The sequence below is a fragment of the Sinohyriopsis cumingii genome, chromosome 6 (assembly GCF_028554795.1).
Source record: "Sinohyriopsis cumingii isolate HCF-2022 chromosome 6, ASM2855479v2, whole genome shotgun sequence".
In the NCBI taxonomy this organism is placed as follows: domain Eukaryota; kingdom Metazoa; phylum Mollusca; class Bivalvia; order Unionida; family Unionidae; genus Sinohyriopsis; species Sinohyriopsis cumingii.
In genome coordinates, this window is record NC_142966.1 from 78,675,528 (window position 1) to 78,693,389 (window position 17,862).

A 17,862-nucleotide genomic window follows, 5' to 3' on the forward strand; every position below is an offset into this window, starting at 1 on the left:
AACTAGAAAACTGCATGATTTCCTCTGATATTTACATAATATATTCTGAACAAGAACAAATTAACATAGTTTGGTCAGTAACAAAAAAATGTTAAGTGACTGCTGCCAGTGGTAACAATTTCATTTTGGACCAACTAGACATGATAAAAAGTCTTTTGGTGAAAACTCCATAATGAAACAATTGTTACCGTTCATCTAGGATAAGCACCAATAATAAGACTTTAAGATGGACACTACACTGGAGGAAAGATTGGCATCAATTTCCCTTATGACCAAAAGGGCATCACAAGAAGTCTTGAGGTGAAAATGATACAATTTTACAGATCATATAAAATTATTAATATTAGGATCTTCTAACATAATGACAAATAAGCACTTAAACAGTAAATGTTCAATCATCCTTTAAGATAAAATAAGGCAGAGTTCTAATTTCTCATGTGAGTTATCACATGAGAAACTTGGACTTTGATTCTGATTAAACACTTATTTCAAATTTATTCAAAGTTTGATTTTATCATGAGAGTTATCACATGAGCAATTTGGACTTAAATATATTTTGTAAATGTTGAATGTCAAGCATCCCCATTACTGTCAAATAGACATCATTTTTATTTTGCACTTGCAGTTGCTTTGTTGTTGTTTTTTTAATTTTAAAACATCTGTCAGCTTATTTTCTCACAGTGAGTTTTAATCTTATTTTGACCCAACAGTCTCCTTGTATTTGAACATATTAAGGTTCATTTCACTGTTCATAAAACGAAACAATTCAGAATTAAGGTCTCATATAACCAGACTACCCATTAAACTTTAACAGCTGTCAAAGAATAGAGTTAATAACTTAAATACTGATCATGGTTCATGTTTAATAAAGTAATCTGTAAAAAGGTGAAATGTTTCTCTCCCTAAAATACGCAGTTTACAAATATAAAAAAGAAATAAAACTTTTGCTCTAAAATGTACCATAAACATATGATGCAACCCCTTTATTCACAAACTTCTCAAACCCCACTATAAAATTGTAAAACAAATACATAGCCACATACCTGGAAAAAATAAACACTGATGCTTAGTCCTTTTGGCCTAATAAACTCTCAAGTCATTTTCCAGAAAATTTGGAGAATTACATAAACTACGTTGTTTTCTTCCATACCTAACATTCGCACAAAAGTCAATATAATCTTATACTTACTGAATTGTGTAACTGAATTGTGTAATTAATTCAGCTTAGAGGTCATCCATTTAGTACGTACACAAAAATCTGGCAAAGCTTGACCCCTCCCCCTGTACGCATGCATACCTTTTTTACGCCACCCCCATACGTACGCTTGATGTTCCCTTCCCATATTCTAAAGAACAGCCTATATATAATCCACGCAGAAACCATAAAGGATTAATAATATTAATGTGTTTAATAAAACATTGTCCACTGACGCTGAATGTCTGGCATCAAAGGAATAAGCTGCGTAACATTAAACAGTTTGTCTAATGTCCGCTAAAATTCAAACACCAACTTAACAGTCGAACAGGTTATGTATTAGACAAATTATTATCGAGATTGCACCCCCACCCCATTTCCTATGCATATGTACATTATCAGAAAAAAAACACAAAAAATAACATATGCAAGCGTATGCATTGGGGTTACCCCCCACTCCATGTGTATGTGCTAAATGGACAGCCCCTTATTACTGGCAACAATGTGCTCTGTTAGTCTTTTTTCAGTGAATCCAGTAGACATTGAGATATAAGTATCACACTTTTAAATGGTGATGGCATGGTATCCAGTAGACACTGAGATACAGCTATATCTTATCTGCTAGTGATGGCAATGGTGACGCTTCCACACCTTCAAACCAATCCATGGTATCTTGAAGACAATCTGGTATCCTGTCCAGCTTGCTTGCGTGTCAATGACTCGTGAAGTTTGGGAAGGTTGGCTGGGGAAACTGCATCGATCCCAAACAATATTTTTAATATGGCGGCACCAGGAATCAGTGAAACCCCATACTTAAAATGACCATCCAATCAGGAGAATTTTCAGACAATAACCACCCTTTTTGACCAATACTCAAGCAATATAACAAGGTTTCAATTAGCAATTTTGATCAAGATTTTCTACATGTTAAACAAATAAAGGTCAATTATTTTGGCATTTTCCAGAAAATAATACAGTATCCATGCCTATCCCTATGTTACAAGTGGGTTTGTGAGTTATAAAAGTGTGCATTATAAATGGTGCAGTGTACTTTCAATGTCTACTGGACACCACTGCCATTACCATCTGAAATGACACCTGTGACTCCATGTCCATTTGTCACATTTGCCAGCACTAGCAGATAAGATATACATGTAGTTATATCTCAATGTCTACTGGATTCCATGCCATCACCATTTGAAAGTGTCATACATATATTTTAATGTCTACTGGATACCATGCCATCACCATTTCAAAGTGTCATGCCAATATCCCAATGTCTACTGGATACCATGCAATCACTATTTGAAAGTGCAATACTTATATCTCACTGTCTACTGGATTCTATGTCATCACCATTTGAAAGTGTCATACCAATATCCCAATGTCTACTGGATACCATGATATCACCATTTGAAAGTGTCATACCAATATCCCAATCTCTACTGGATACCATGCCATCACCATTTGAAAGTGTAATACCTATATCCCAATGTCTACTGGATACCATGCCATCACTATTTAAAAGTGTGACACTTATATCCCAATGTCTACTGGATACCATGCCATCACCATTTCAAAGTGTTATACCTATATCCCAATATCTACTGGATATCATGCCATCACCATTTGAAAGTGTCATACCTATATCCCAATGTCTACTGGATACCATGCCATCACCATTTGAAAGTGTCACACCTATATCCCAATGTCTACTGGAAACCATGCCATCACTATTTGAAAGTGTTATACCTATATTTCAATTTTTATTGGATTCCATGTCATCACCATTGAAAAGTGCAATACCTATATCCCAATGTCTACTGGATACCATGGCATCACCATTTGAAAGTGTCACACCTATATCCCAATGTCTACTGGATACCATGCCATCACCATCTGAAAGTGTCATACCTATATCCCAATGTCTACTGGATTCCATGTCATCACCATTTAAAAGTGTGAAAATTTCATGGAAGTTTTCAAGCTGTTTCACTTTGTAAAGTCAGAATTTTTGACACAAGGAATGGTGGTATATTTACCTGAGATCGAGGACAAGTACAGTATATCTTTCATCACCAGCTTTCATATTATAACACACCTCCTCTGCCAGGGTTGTCTTCCCCATGCCTTCAGAACCATGAATAAACACACCTGTTGCAACATAATTAAATCCTTTGAATAGAAACTAATTTCTAAACAAACTAGGTAAGATATATAGTAAATAACAGATCATTTTCATGCAAACAAATTCTTGTTTTCTTGATGTTTTAATGAAGCATTTAAATAGTTTTATGTCCTCAACAAAGGTTATTTATTTTCTTTTAGAGTAAGTACAAAAACTTCTTATCCCTGGTTAGAAAATATTTCAAATGATTTGTCTATGCCTACTGAGATGTACATAAAACAATAATGGGTCTTAGGAGTGGATCTGATGCTGAATTCATAAAACTTTCAATAAAATGACTGAAAATTAACTTTAAAACAGAAGTTCTTGAAGCTACAACTGATACTGTCATAACATTTTTAGCTCTGACTACTTTTATGTTCTTGGATAACCTTGCAAATTTTAATATCATTTTGCTCAAGTGGAAATGTAGTTTTTTAAGGTATAAAACATATTTTAATTCTTACCCAAAGCTATTGTTTAACTTTCTTTTTCTGCACCAAAGAAAACATACCATATGTTTAATGTGCATACATCCTCCCTTAGAATGAAGAATTGTCAAAAGAGTTGTCAAAAGTTTAGAAAACTTCTACCAGGTACCCATCGATTCTAATGATTGGTTACTCGAGTACCAAATCAAAGGGAAACTATTAAATGTGTACAAACCTTAAGTCCACATTGTTTTTAAATTACCAGTGTCCGATATATATCAATACCTAATGTCATCCCCAACAAAGTTCAAGAATTATCCACATTGTCTAAAGCTTAATCAAAATATATTTTAGATCAGCCGGCCATTCCCATTTTTATTTGTTGCCTACCCTACCACTTTTCCCCAGGGTAATTTTTTTCCCTCAAAAATCTGAAAATTGATTTGTGCATCCAACTGAGATGATTTGCACAGCACTTGAAGCACTTAGTACATTATATATATTAATTATTATCATATATATAATATTTAAAAAATAAAAATACCTACCTACCCTAAATTTAAAACCAGTGCAATAGGAAACATATTTGCCTGATAAAGTTCTGAAATCCACCATCGTTGTCAGTAAATTATCATAGTCAATATGGTCATTTTAAATATTGTATGACTCACTGTCATATGCATATGCTTACAAAGAGACTGAGCTTGAACTTTGAAAGTAATACTTTGATCACATGGTGAAATCTATTAAAGGTTGCAACTGAACATGTCATTTGAGCAGCAAGATCAAACGACCACCCTCTGCTACTTGTCACTGTACCACAGTCAAAGGGTTGAAACATGGGAAAAAAAGCTATGGAATTAAGGTTAATTATTTACTGGAAGAGTAACACATCTGCTTGGCACTGAAAAAGCATACACATATTTGAGGTTCATTCAAAAGGATTGTCAATTTGACTGAGTGCTACCTTAACAATCTCTGACAGAAAACTTGTATAAGGTAATCTGGTAACCTATGACTCATTTTATTACCCAGGCAAATGGAAAGTATTCACGATTGATGGAGAGGCCCATGTTATGGAATTTTGGTATCTCTTTGGGCTACATGTACCATAACGATAGGACCCAGAGGAAAAAATTCCTGTGCTTTGTTGTGATAATGAGCAGAGGTAAAAGGAGGAAAAGGTAGTATAGGAATGCCAAAATGCTGCCTTCATGATGTCCTCCAAGGAGGAGTGATTAAGGTAGGAAAAGGATGTAGCAATGGTTCAAACCTCATGGGCTTTAAGTTTCATAAAGCAAAGGTATCAATCAGGAAAGACACTGACAAGCTCTTTTGATCATGGTGACAATCCACTGTGAAATAGTGGCAGCTGAAATGTCTATGCTGCCCTTGAAAGGCAGGAAAAGATGCTTCCAACCTTTTCTTTTCCTTTAGATGCCTTAAGATAGAAATGGAGTGCCCTCACAGAAAAGAAAAGTCTGTCTGTATCAACTGCAGCACAGATTTAACTGAGACTGGTGATTTCTACTGGCAATGGAGCTATGGAAGATAATTGATTTTTGGCTAAAAATACAGGCTGTCAAAGGAGGGAAACCAAATCATAATTCCCATTAAACTGAAGACATCCAGCATCAATAGATAAGGCATGAATCTCACTTCATCACTGTACTAACACAAGGACAAACAGATACACAGTCTTGAGAGTGAGGTCCTGCAAAGATGCCTTACTTAATGGCTCAAAGGGGGTTTTGGTTAATGACCATAAAACAAGAAAGATTCCATCTCAGCATAAGAGAGTGCAATACAGGTCTCTGCAGCTCAAAGTACTTAATAAGATCAGCAAGGTGCAAATCAAAACCAATAACCAAGCCTTGAAAGAAGCCATTGAAAGTGGATAATGAGCATTTCTTGTTCTCAGAGAAATACAAAAGGAAATCAGCACCAGAAGTTAAACAGGGACAGCAAGGGCCAACACATTTCCTACTACACCAATCACAGAAGATTCTCCACCTGGCATTATAGACCTTGGAGGTAGAAGCTCTCCTGGATTGAATGATGCAACTGGCAACTTGTCCCGAAAAATTGTTCTAGTGGAGAGATTGCTTGAGATGAGCCAAGCATGAAAGTGGAGAATTTGTGGGCTGTTGTGGAGGGATCCCCAATGTGGCAAAAGAAGATCCCTTCTGTGAGGAAGAGACATGGGTCAAACAATCAAAAGGTTTTGAAGATTGTTGAACCACAAGTGATGAAGCCACAGAGGGGATATGAGAATGATCTGAGGAGTGAAGTTCTGACTTTTTGCAGTACTTGAGAATACAGTCAAAAGGGTGGGAAGACGTTAAGCAAAGAGACAATCCCACTGGAGACTGAACACATCTACTGTCCATGCTCCTTGATCTGGGACAGAAGAAACCTAAAAAAATGGAAGTCTGTTGTTAAGCCTGATTGCAAATAGATCCACTAGGGGCCTTCCCTACATTGAGAAAAGGGATTCTGTAACAGAGCAGTGAAGAGTACATTGTGTGAGGATGGCTCTGCCAGATTTGGAGAGACTGTCCACCAAAAGATCTTCTTGCCCAGAATATGCCAAACTCTGAGTGTTATGTTCTGGCCCAGCACAGGAGGTTCCAGACTTCCACACAAAGAGATGGGGTATGAGTGCCTCCTTGACATCAAAGATAAGCTACATTGGATACATTGGCAGAGTAGATCATGACACATAAACCCCTTACTCTGTCAATGCACTCTCGCAATGCTAGGTATACAGCCTTCATTTCTAGGTTGTTTATGTGGAGGGATGAATTGGAAGGGGTCCAAAATCCCTGTAAAATTATACCCTCTGGTTCTAAATGAGCACCCCAACCAGAATCTGATGCGTTAGCAACCAGATATGAGTGGGGTTCGGGTGCATGCATGGGGACTTCAATCATGAATCTGTCCCAATCCAAACACCACTGCAAATGGTGATGAAATGCCGATCCTAGAAAGATCAGTGCTGATAGAGAATCTTTGTGAGGTTTCCACCTTGCAAGAAGGAGGAATTTCAGCGGTTGCATATAAAGACATCGATCTAACAGAACCAAGTTGGCAGTGGCGTTCAGAATGCCCAGAAGGGACAGGTACAGTCTAGCAGACAAATAAGATTTGCTCATAGCATCTCTAACAAAGCCAGGATTCAATCTATCCAATCCAGTGGAACTCTAAGTTCTGGTTTGTGAGATGATCCATGATCATGTAAATGAAGTCTTGTGATGGGGTGAATTCGAATTTTTCAAGGTTGGGCAATAAGCCCAACTGAGTTACCACAGACCAACATTGGTACATATCCTGATGAAGGGACTGGATTTGAACATTGTGGGTCAGCCAGTCTTCAAAATACTGAAGAATTGGTATTCCCAAATACCAGAGGTATCCCATGGCAGGTGAAAACTCTGGGTGCAGAAGAAATTTCAAATGGTAGGAACCGGAATTGAAAATCTTCCTGGTCTAAGGAAAGCTGGAGATATTTGCGGTGGGAAGGAAATATGGGGAAGTCTAGATAGGCATCCTGAAGGTCAATGGAGACTGACCAATAGGATTGTTAAAGTACATTCTGGATTGAGGAGGTAGTCTTCATCTTGACAGGTGAGGTCAATTATAATGCAAAACTTTCCACTCTTCTTGGTGACCAGGAAGATACAGGAATAGAAGATGGGTGACTGATCATTCAGACCCTCTCAACTGCCCCTTCATGTATAAGGATGTGCACTTCATCCCTCAATTTCACCAGATGGGATTGGTGAAGAAAGATATGGGGCCCTGGATAAAGGAGGTAGTTCCTGAAATTGGAGTCGGTACCCTCATACACTATTGCAATGACCCAACCATGATGTCCATGATGCTTGACCGGACCTTGGAAACAAGGCCTAGGTGAGCTCGAACAGGAATGTCTGGAAGAGGGATGTGTGGGAGGAGAGGGCTCAAGTCTCTAAGGCTGTTCCCCATCCCTCCTTTGGGAAAAGAAGGAGGCTCTGAAAACTGTGTCCTTCCCATTCAGATTTTTCAGGCACATCTGGTGTTTGGTTTTTTGAAGCCAAACAGACAAGGAAGCAGTCCATTTAAAGGTTGCATATTGGACTGGGTCTGTGTCTATTTGAAGAACTTGGTAGAAGGCCCTTTAGGGCAATTCACATTGACATGCTTAATGGCCAATTGTTATAGGTCAGGAGTAGATGTGAAGGATCTATGCTGATGATCCAACAAGTCTTGAGATGCTATGGTAGGAATGAGGCCTCCAAACAGAATCTCGGCTCCAAGCGGAGCAGCCATAAAGATGTCTTTACTCTGATTGAGTAATACCTTTGAGGAGTCCAAAGCAACATCATGGTGGATGTGAAAAAGTTCTGCTGACAAAGCCATAAAAAAGGAAAATGCATACAGAGGTGTCTTGGCCACAGCTTCCAGCACGCGCTGAAGGGTGGCTGGGTTCAAGGATCTCTCAGCATACTAAAAGATGCAGCTGAGAAGAGATTGGCATATGAAGTTATGGTAACAAGCAGTCAGAATTTCTGTTCCATAGCTTCAATGTCGTTTATGGAAAGGCATACCCAGGCTCCACTCGAAATATACACCTTGGCCACACCAGCATCAAGTTGGGGAAGTTTCATGGACCACTTTAGGGAATGTACCCAATAGCTGGCACAAGAGACCAAGGGTTACTACGTTGAGGAGGGAACATCCAACCCTTGACATTGTCAATTAATATTTTGGCCTTCAATTAATATTTTGGCCTCCTGAAAACCTCTCATTTTTTCAATCATAGAAGAGTGAGGAAGGAGAAGGAGGTATAGTTGAGGTTGAGGCCCTGAGATCTTTTCCAGACTGGAAAGGATCTTTTTGGACTGTGTGGCAGGTTTTGGACACAAGTCAGGGTGTAAGAGGCAATAGACTATTACTGCCTTGTCAAAAGACCATACCTTTTCTTCCACATGTAACAGAGATAAAGGAGCAGACGTAAGAGCAGGTGTCACTTGTGCTTCCTCCATGTAGAACTCTATTTTTATTAGAGTTTACTAGAATGGAGAAAACATCATCAAATACACTCTGGGCAACAGAATGTGTGTGTGTATCACTAAGTTACACTAAGTCCTGTGCTGTAACATGGTGAGTAGGGGCTGATGGAGTGACATGAGCTGGCGAGAGGCAAGAACATCTGTCAGTCCTGGAAGAAGTGATGCCGCTAGCCTTCCAAATAGTTTTCGCCTGGTGATGAAGTGATGGCAGGACATGAGCTACAGTATCACCTCTGTTATGAGGGCAAAATCCAAAATTCCAAGGGGGCATACATGACCAAGGCTCCTGTGATAGTGGGCCCCACATCCCAAAGGGATTCAATGGGATAATATGAAAGGGTAGGATACTGATCCGATCCCCTAGCCTAGTCTGAGTCAGCTGGTTAGACTCTCAATGTTCATAAGAGGTGTAGAGAATGGAACTTGGTCCAAACCCTATCCTCATACAGCGAAGCCATAGTGTGATGATCAGAGGATACAGGATCGTCATCTGATGCATCACTAAGGATGGTGTGGTGCTGATCCTTTCCAGTGGGAGAGTGTGTCACACTATCTCTGACAAGGTGGTGGTGGTGCATCTCCTCCTCAATGGAAGGCAGCAACACACTATGAGAAGAGCAGTGAATTTCCTCCAAGAGAGGCAGCTACGTGATATGGTGTAGGTGGTGCATATCCTTAATGGAAGGCAGTGACACTGGTTCAGATGAGTGGTGCATATCCTCCACAATGGGAGGCAGTGACATTCTATGAGATGAGAATTGCATATCCTCCATGGGAGGCAGTGACATGCTGATACATGATTGCTGTATCTCCTTAAACACGGGAGGTAACAATGTGCTGGGAGGGGTATTCCAGTCAGAAGAACAGAAAAGTCAGAGAATTCCATTCAAGAAGGTGAATGAAATTTTGTCATTCTCTGATATGTGTGGCTGGAGTCATCAAGATTCCAGCCTTCTGCAGACCATGATTTATAAAATGTAAAACAACTTTTTTCTTTTACATTTGGAACATTTAATACAGTCTAGATGAGTGTGGTCATACTTTCCCACAGACTGTGCTGACATTTTTCCTTTATATAGTAAATAAATTAAAATATTTACAATGTCACATATAATTCACCTTGTTTGCATGTACTGCATATGGAGTACACCCCTGTGTTCTCTATAGATGTAGTAAACAGTAGAATAAATTTACCAGTCTCTTTTCTGTGTAAGAAGAGAGTTCTCAGTGTTTTATACAACTTTTATTAAATAAAGGAAATATATATATATATACCATAGCAATGCGAAACAAATTAAACATGTTGAATCAAATATCTAGTATAGATACCAAATATGACATGGTTCTTGTGGTGTCAATCTAGACCGAAGAACACGTAACATCTAGTGAGCAAGCTGTCATTATTCCTTTCATACACTGCATTTTTTTTCAGCATGAAAAAGAAAGATAAACAATAGCTATGGGTAAGCTATTGCTGCTTTTAAAATCTCATTTCTAAATTTAGTTTACAGTAAATACATCTCTTTTATTTGTAAAGCTGGATTAATTCATGTGCTGTTCTTTAAATTTTGGCATAGTATGAAAACCTGGACAAGGACTTGCATTATAGCATCTTTTTTGGAGCCTCAGACAGTGCTGTGGTAAAATGATCATTTTGCACCTCTGCAGTCCCTGCTTTGAACTCCAGTTAAAACAGATATCATCTCAAATTAGTGGTTTTATCCAGTTTCTTCCACACTGGAAACCATGCCATACCATCACCTGAGCTAAGAGTGTACAATACAACATATCAGAACTTGTACAATTATGAAAGTTAAACTAAAGTTTAAAATGATTCTGTTACCTCTACAGTCAGAATCCCTAAGAATCTTCAGAATTCTTTTGACTTCTTCCGAACGGCCAACAAAATTGAGGTCCCTCGCAATTCCATTCTGCAGACAACAAAGGCGATAATCTTCAAGCTGTCTTCTGTAATCTTGGACCCGCATGCTCAATCTGTAATGTCCTGTTTATCAAGAAAGCAATGGATAAATTAATAACAAAAATTAAATTAATAATTAATAAGTTTCTGTTGTGTTGATAATCATTCTTAATGACCCTTCATTATTGCAATGACTTAAACAAAAAAAATACAGTACATTAAAACCTCTCTTGAAAGACCACCCCTTCTACCAAAAAATTATGGTCTCACAAGACAGTTGGTCTCTCATGATAGGTCATACCACTATATAATCAATAAAATCTATGCATTGAGAATATGGTCTTTCGAGACAGGTGGCTCACATAGCAGTGGTCTCTCAAGACAGGTTTTACTGTAATGTTACTTTTTAAGATGAAACAATCTAAAAGAACAGACCTTTTGCTCTGCTCTGTTGGTTCAATTAAATAATAATATTATTATTATTATTATTAATTAATGAACAAATTGTTAAACATGATACAAAGTCCTAGATTTTTCTTTAAAAATGTTTCTTTAAAACAAGAACATTGGTTATAACTAAGAGTAAATACCTGTTCTATCATGAATGTCACAATGTGATAGAAGGTTTTCCACATACTCTGCCACTTTGTCTAGCCCAAGTTTCTCCTCCAAAACATGAAAGAATCTCAGACCATTACTCCCATCATAAATCTCATAAAAGCTGTCACCAAGGTGTTTTTTACTTGTGAATATCAAATCCTTCATCACATCTGATGGCACTTCATCACAAATTTCCTTCACCAAAACCCACCAAGGATGAGCTTGCAAATCCTGGTCAAAGCTGACAGACTTGGATCTAAGTGGGTGAGACATAACTGGCAGTTACAGCTGTAACCAAAGCAGGAAAAACTCTGGCGTACTGTCTAACCTTATCTAAAATGACTACAATAGGGTCAAGAGTTTCAGCAAGCTAGCCATGGGGTCTGCTGTTACATCCTTGAATGTGGTCCTTTAAGCCATTTGAAGTTCCTTAATTCAGCTGCCTGTAGAACAAACAAGATTAACATTAGTACTTTAGAAAAGTACTAAGAAAGGACAAGAGTTAAAAAGCATTGATGAAGCAAAGTTGTTATTGTGCTTCACATCCATAAAAGCAATACAAACTAAATACTGTTCTCTCTGTTCATGTTTAATTGATAAAAATTTGAAGGTCTGCTCTAAAAATGAACCGAGAAGAAATATTTAAAAGTCTTAAAAGTAGCATGTTTTGCTTGTTTTGCTGGTACATAATCCCAATTATTAATATTAAGATCTTCTAACATAATGACAAACAGGCACTTAAACAGTAAATGTTCAATCATCCTTTAAGATAATCTTCATATAAAAGTTATTTGACCTTATTTAATTTGCCAATGTGGGCATGTGAGAAAGCTTGCTAGTAGCTTACCATGGATCAGCGTTTCTTACGTGTTCTTCCTCCACCAGTTATACTGGCTGCAATGTATGGCCTAGCTATTGTGTGCTCAAAAATGACATCAAACCCACACAGACCAAGCCCTAGGGCAAGACAAATGAGGCAACCGCCTTAGGCCCGCGCTTTCAGGCAAAAGCAATTTATTTGCTTGAGGCCCCGTGCTCATCGCTTGCTCAGTCTTGGGCCCCGCATGTTGCCTTCAGACCTGCACATCCTAGGGCCTGGCCTGAACCCACAACAGCAACTGATCTTATTTACTTACTTTGTATATAATGGCAAGAATAAACAATAAAATGAAAACAAAATCTCCTGTAATTTTATGTATTTCTGTCATCACTTATTTGCACTAGAGAAATGAGAAATGAAGGTCAAAAATGTTTTGCAGTTTCAAAATCAACGATTTCAACGATTCAGGTCTTGCATATTTACACTGACAACTGGGTCATATCAGCTACTCAGTATATCTAATATTTTTTTGTTTCGAGTAAACAATTTTATTGTAATACCATCGATCATGATTTCACACCAATTTTATTCTTTTAGCTTTTAAAACAAAATCTAAAATTAAATGATGATAAATATAAGGAAGTTTTACGAGTGCTAACTTAAGTTTCTTATGGCATTTTTTTCTATAAACTTGTGAATTCTGTATCACAGGCCAAAGTACTCATGAACGGTGCATCAAACTAAATGACATAATACACGAACATACAAGGGTCGTCCTTATGCCAAAATGAGTAAGAGGAAGTATTAGTCCTACAATGTAAGACATAGCACATGTTGGTTTTGTTTTAGTGACGCCCAAAACATAAATATCAGCGTCAAGGTCTTGGATGTAGGACTAGAGGAAGTATTATCAATGTCATTTGATATGCGTGCTTTCATATGTAATGAGTGGCATAACTATATAAAAATATTTTCTTAAAATATCATGCTTATGTGCGTCAAATCCGTAGACTCCTTCCTGAATGATTATCTAAGAAGATGTTTGCCTAAATTTAAATTTAAAAAAAAAAATGCAAAAACAATTAATGCACATTGTTGTCCTGTCCACACGAGTCTGACATTTTATCAATAAAGTGCAATGAAATCTCTGACAACACGAAATCATCGTATCGGTACTATAAATTAACACAGGTGCTCGACGCGAGCTTGATGTTAAGAAGAAAAAAAACAATAATCTAAAGGGAAAAAATCATACAGAGTGACAAAAATACCTTAGATTACCCCATGACCCGTTCTGACATAGGACACTCTCTATCATAATGTAAGAGAGAGAAGGTCCTGTCAGAACGGGGTCATCGGGGTAGTCTAAGGTATTTTTGTCACTCTGTATGATTTTTTCCCTTTATTTTTTTTTTTTTCTTAACATCAAGCTCGCGTCGAGCACCTGTGTAAATTAACCGTTCATTTATAGTACCGGTAAAAGGATTTCGTGTCAGAGATTTCATCGTACTTTATTAATAAAACGTCAGATTCCTGTGTCCTGCCCCTTTTAAATTCGCTGTTTAATTATTACGCTATTATTATACAACATGTGCAAGTACCGTTATCAAGACATTTGGTCCACAAACTTATTAAAACGATTTCGTTGGCGACGAAACAAGTTACGACGCCATAGAAACACCATTTGGATTGCTTCCAAGTTTAAAAGAAAGATTTCTTTTAAATCTTTGGGAACCAACCCAATAGTGCAGGTATTTATATGCCACAGTGGGTTACCTCCCTTTAGATGACTAACTCAAAAATATATTCTGAAAGTTTATTGGTTCTGAAGAGCAAACGAGAGCTCATTGAAGCTTCTGACGGTGGGAATGAAGTGCAAAAGGAACTCCTTTTCAGTTCCAAGTACTCCAATTTTCAAGCTCAAAAAAGAGCAGTGAAAAGCAATGTTTATGAGGAAATTTATTGAAGTATAAACAAGCCTTGAAACATACAAGAAATTAAACCAAGTATCACAGCAAGACAAATCATTACAACTGCTCTAAATTTATGTAAATACAGACTTAAGCATAACTATAGAAAGCCTGACCTATAAATCAGCCTCACGTCGTCTCTCGGAATCAATACAGATTTAGGGGGTTGATTTATCGGACTATGGAAAGTCCTTTCCACTATACTCAATATAATTGTACTTTAGACAAACCAAAGAAGGTCTCCGCTTTTTTCTTCTTCTGGCATTAATGGTCCATTGATGTAAGAAAAAAGCGGAGACCTACTTGTAGGTCCAAATCACATGTAGGATATTGTAAGAAATTAATTTTCCTGAGTTCCAGTATAATTTACAGACTTTGATTGTCCACCACCCACTCATCCTAAAATTGCACACATTTGAAACTGTTAATAAAAACATCATCGGTCCTTTCCGCAGAAGGCAAGCCCTTTTCTCGAAAAGGACCTGTCTTTTCGCCCTTTATACTAACCAACTTGTGATATAGCAAAAATGTTTCAAAAAAACGTGGCAGTGTCCCAGACGTCATAAGTTCTGGTATTTACTTAGCGACGATGGTGCGGAGTGGCCATGCTCCTGTTATGACTAACGATTTTTCCCATAACCAGACATATCTGGATCATTTAAGCAGCCGGAAATACCTTTCTCTAGACAACAGTTGAAGAAAATCTGACCAACTGTTTTTTTTTAATTTTCATGTCACCTTGTGCTTCCCATACATATTTCTGCTCTTTTTAAACCGGGCATTGGCTCTAAACGCATAGTTTCAGATTCGAACGCTATGGCAATTACACTGAGCATGACAACTATTGCTAAAATAAAAACTGATTCACGCCATGATCCTAAAAATCAAATATCAAGATTCTATTTTTGTTTAGAAATTAACCCTATACAAGATACAATACTGTGGAGAGGAACCCCGTGTCAGTGAAATGCATACTTACCATATTCATGTGTGATTTGTGTATGATTTCGATTTTTTAACGTAGCTTTTTAAAAAATTCAGTCATATCGCTACGATTTCTGCAGAGTGGCATTTTATAGTAATATCAAGCACTGGGGCATACGATGGCCGATAGCGGCCGAGAGAATACAACATCAAAGTATATGAATTTGTACATGTACCCATTTTGTACGTGACGGATATACCTATTAAAGTAAGAGAGATTTTCACATGTACGCATTTTGCTGAAATGTGTACATGTACAAATCTTTCTTACTCTCAGGTAAAAGCAATTAATTAAATTCCTTGCGCAGTAATATATTAGAAAGAACAATTCACCTTTCTGATAAGGACTTAACCTCACGGCTTATTTATTTGTTCGTCTAAACTAAATTACATTGGACTATGACAGCAAGAAAGCTGGAGAAAATCTACATTCCAGTTATATCAAAATTGTAGATGGATCATCTCAGGTATAAGTAATCATGTGAGTCTCTCTCTCTCTCTCTACATACATACATACATACATACATACATACATACATACATACTGTGTATCATTTCATTTTGGTGTCTTTAATACCGTGATTGATTTTAATGATGGGAAATAGTTTAGCTTTCATTCTGTGAAATGAATACGAGTATGTGTATATCTTGAAGGCGTGGAAGCGTTAGCACTGTTATACCAACGAGTAAAATTAATGTCTTATTTACGTCATTGGAAAAGTCCAATAATTTCTACACAAATTATTAAAATTGCTTACATTCTTTTACTTTAAACATAATAATATCCTCAGCTGAATAATTACGCTTTCTGCAACTTGTATTCATCTGCAATATGTTTCTTTATTTGTTAGGTCAGATAAAGTTAGATGCTTGCTAGGAAAAGAAGAGAAAAAACATAGGTAATTGGAATTTTAGCTTCTTACATCCCTGAAGGATATCGGAAAAAAAGTTCTGTCAAACATAATCTAGTCGCCATTTTTGTTCTCCAGTTTTGCCGACAGATTACGTATGGAGCAGCCATGTAAGTTTGTAATAAATAGTGTTTGATGAATAATGCAGTAAAATAGTGTTTGCTCTGTCTGTAATACTTTTGGGGTTTTGCTTACGACATATAGCCTGTATTTTGATTATTGTTATAATGCTGATTTCTGAATTTTCTGGATTTGGTTGAACATTAAGTTTAATAAAAGGGTCATTCGATGGATTATTCATGATACAAAAAGCTGTATAAACTTCTTATGGAATATGTTCTTTATTTTCTTTTATCTTGATTTCAGTGAATTTTGTCGTGCACTACGCTGAGATAAACTTCATGTATACGGACGGATATATCTGTTTTGTTAGAAAAACTTCACGGGATAAATCTGAGGTACAATGCACAATAAATTTTGTAATGTAGTTATTTCTGATTTTAAATATAATATGATCTGTGTGTCACTCTTGTCATATTTCAATCATAAATATAGGTTAGGCTTTTGCATTTCATGACTATTCCAAGTCACCATACGATTTACATGTCTTTATATAATATATATCTCAGATACGACCATGATAAGGTTATGGAAAGTTATGGGCAGAACAAGTCATACCCTTTACCCCTTGTTTGGTTTCATTGCATCGATGCGGTGGTCGCGCTTTTTGAAATTGCTCTAGGGCCTCCAAGCACCTTATAATGCGGTCTTGTGTGTACAGGACTAGTGGATGTTTCACATACAGTCACAAACAGTTTAATTTTTTTGCATTGTTCTGAGGCTAATAATGAGAGACACTTTATTGTTACACTACTCTCGCAGCTCACTTTCCAAGTCACTTAAAATTATCATTTGACAATTCAAAGTAACTTGTAAAGGTGTTTTGTATCGCCGATTGCTTTTGTAGAGGGAACGTGAATATATTTCTAAATAGTTTTTTGATTGCCTGGTCGCATTATGTGTAAAGTTAACTTTAAAAAGACTCACTTAGTAAGATGTTTGAAATTATTGCGATATATAGGCTGTGCATTATGGTTATCAGTAAAAACTAGTTAAATCTGGAAGGCAAAGTAAAAATATCTCATTAGCAACATTATACTTGAAGACAGATTGATGTTTGGTGTGTGTTTATAACTTGCTTGTTTGTTTTTGACTTTTTTAACGTATGTTTAACAATTTTAGTCATACTGCTACGATGTGTGAGTGTGGCAGTTTCTTTTTAGCACTGGGGCATCATGCTGCAAACATATAACATCATGTCCCACCCAGTCACAATATTTTGACACCAGCGCGATGAATCCTAACACTAACCTCTTAATGTTGTGTGGCAGTTTATAGTCATGTATAGCACTGGGGCATCATTTCCCACCCAGTCACATTACAAACTTGCAACAGCTCTAACCGCGTCATTTGCAGTAAAGTTTTAGTTTACTTCCGCGTCATTTGCAGTAAAGTTTTAGTTTACTTAAGCATTCATCGTCAAGCTTCTCTTATATATATATATATATATATATATATATATATATATATATATATATATATATATATATATATATATATATATATCTTGTACAGAGAGAAGACATTGCAAAACTGGGCCGCACCCGTTGCAGGTACTGGGCCAAACATTTACTACTTGATGATCAAATAACGTAAGACAATTCCCATTAATTACTTTTGTGCTTTGAGTGAATTTTAATCGGTTCAAATATCATCACAAATATTTTATTGAAGGAAAAAGAAAAGGCG

At 37.0% G+C, this 17,862-nt stretch overlaps 1 protein-coding gene across 3 annotated transcripts in view; it reads right to left on the minus strand.

Annotated features, from left to right (window-relative positions):
- LOC149797284 (uncharacterized) overlaps positions 1 to 17,862 on the minus strand; it is a 77,600-nt gene that overhangs the window by 57,858 nt on the left and 1,880 nt on the right. For 2 of the 3 annotated variants that reach the window (XM_089961997.1, XM_089961995.1), the window contains exons 2-4: positions 11,359 to 11,811; positions 10,691 to 10,852; positions 3,238 to 3,349 (exon numbers count right to left, since the gene is read on the minus strand). In XM_089961997.1, the coding sequence (XP_089818123.1) occupies positions 3,238 to 3,349; positions 10,691 to 10,852; positions 11,359 to 11,641 (557 nt within the window). In that variant the 5' untranslated portion in view covers positions 11,642 to 11,811. Of the gene's footprint in view, positions 1 to 3,237; positions 3,350 to 10,690; positions 10,853 to 11,358; positions 11,812 to 13,789; positions 13,884 to 17,862 lie in introns of those variants that run through there. The other variant, XM_089961996.1, reaches the window with a different exon arrangement.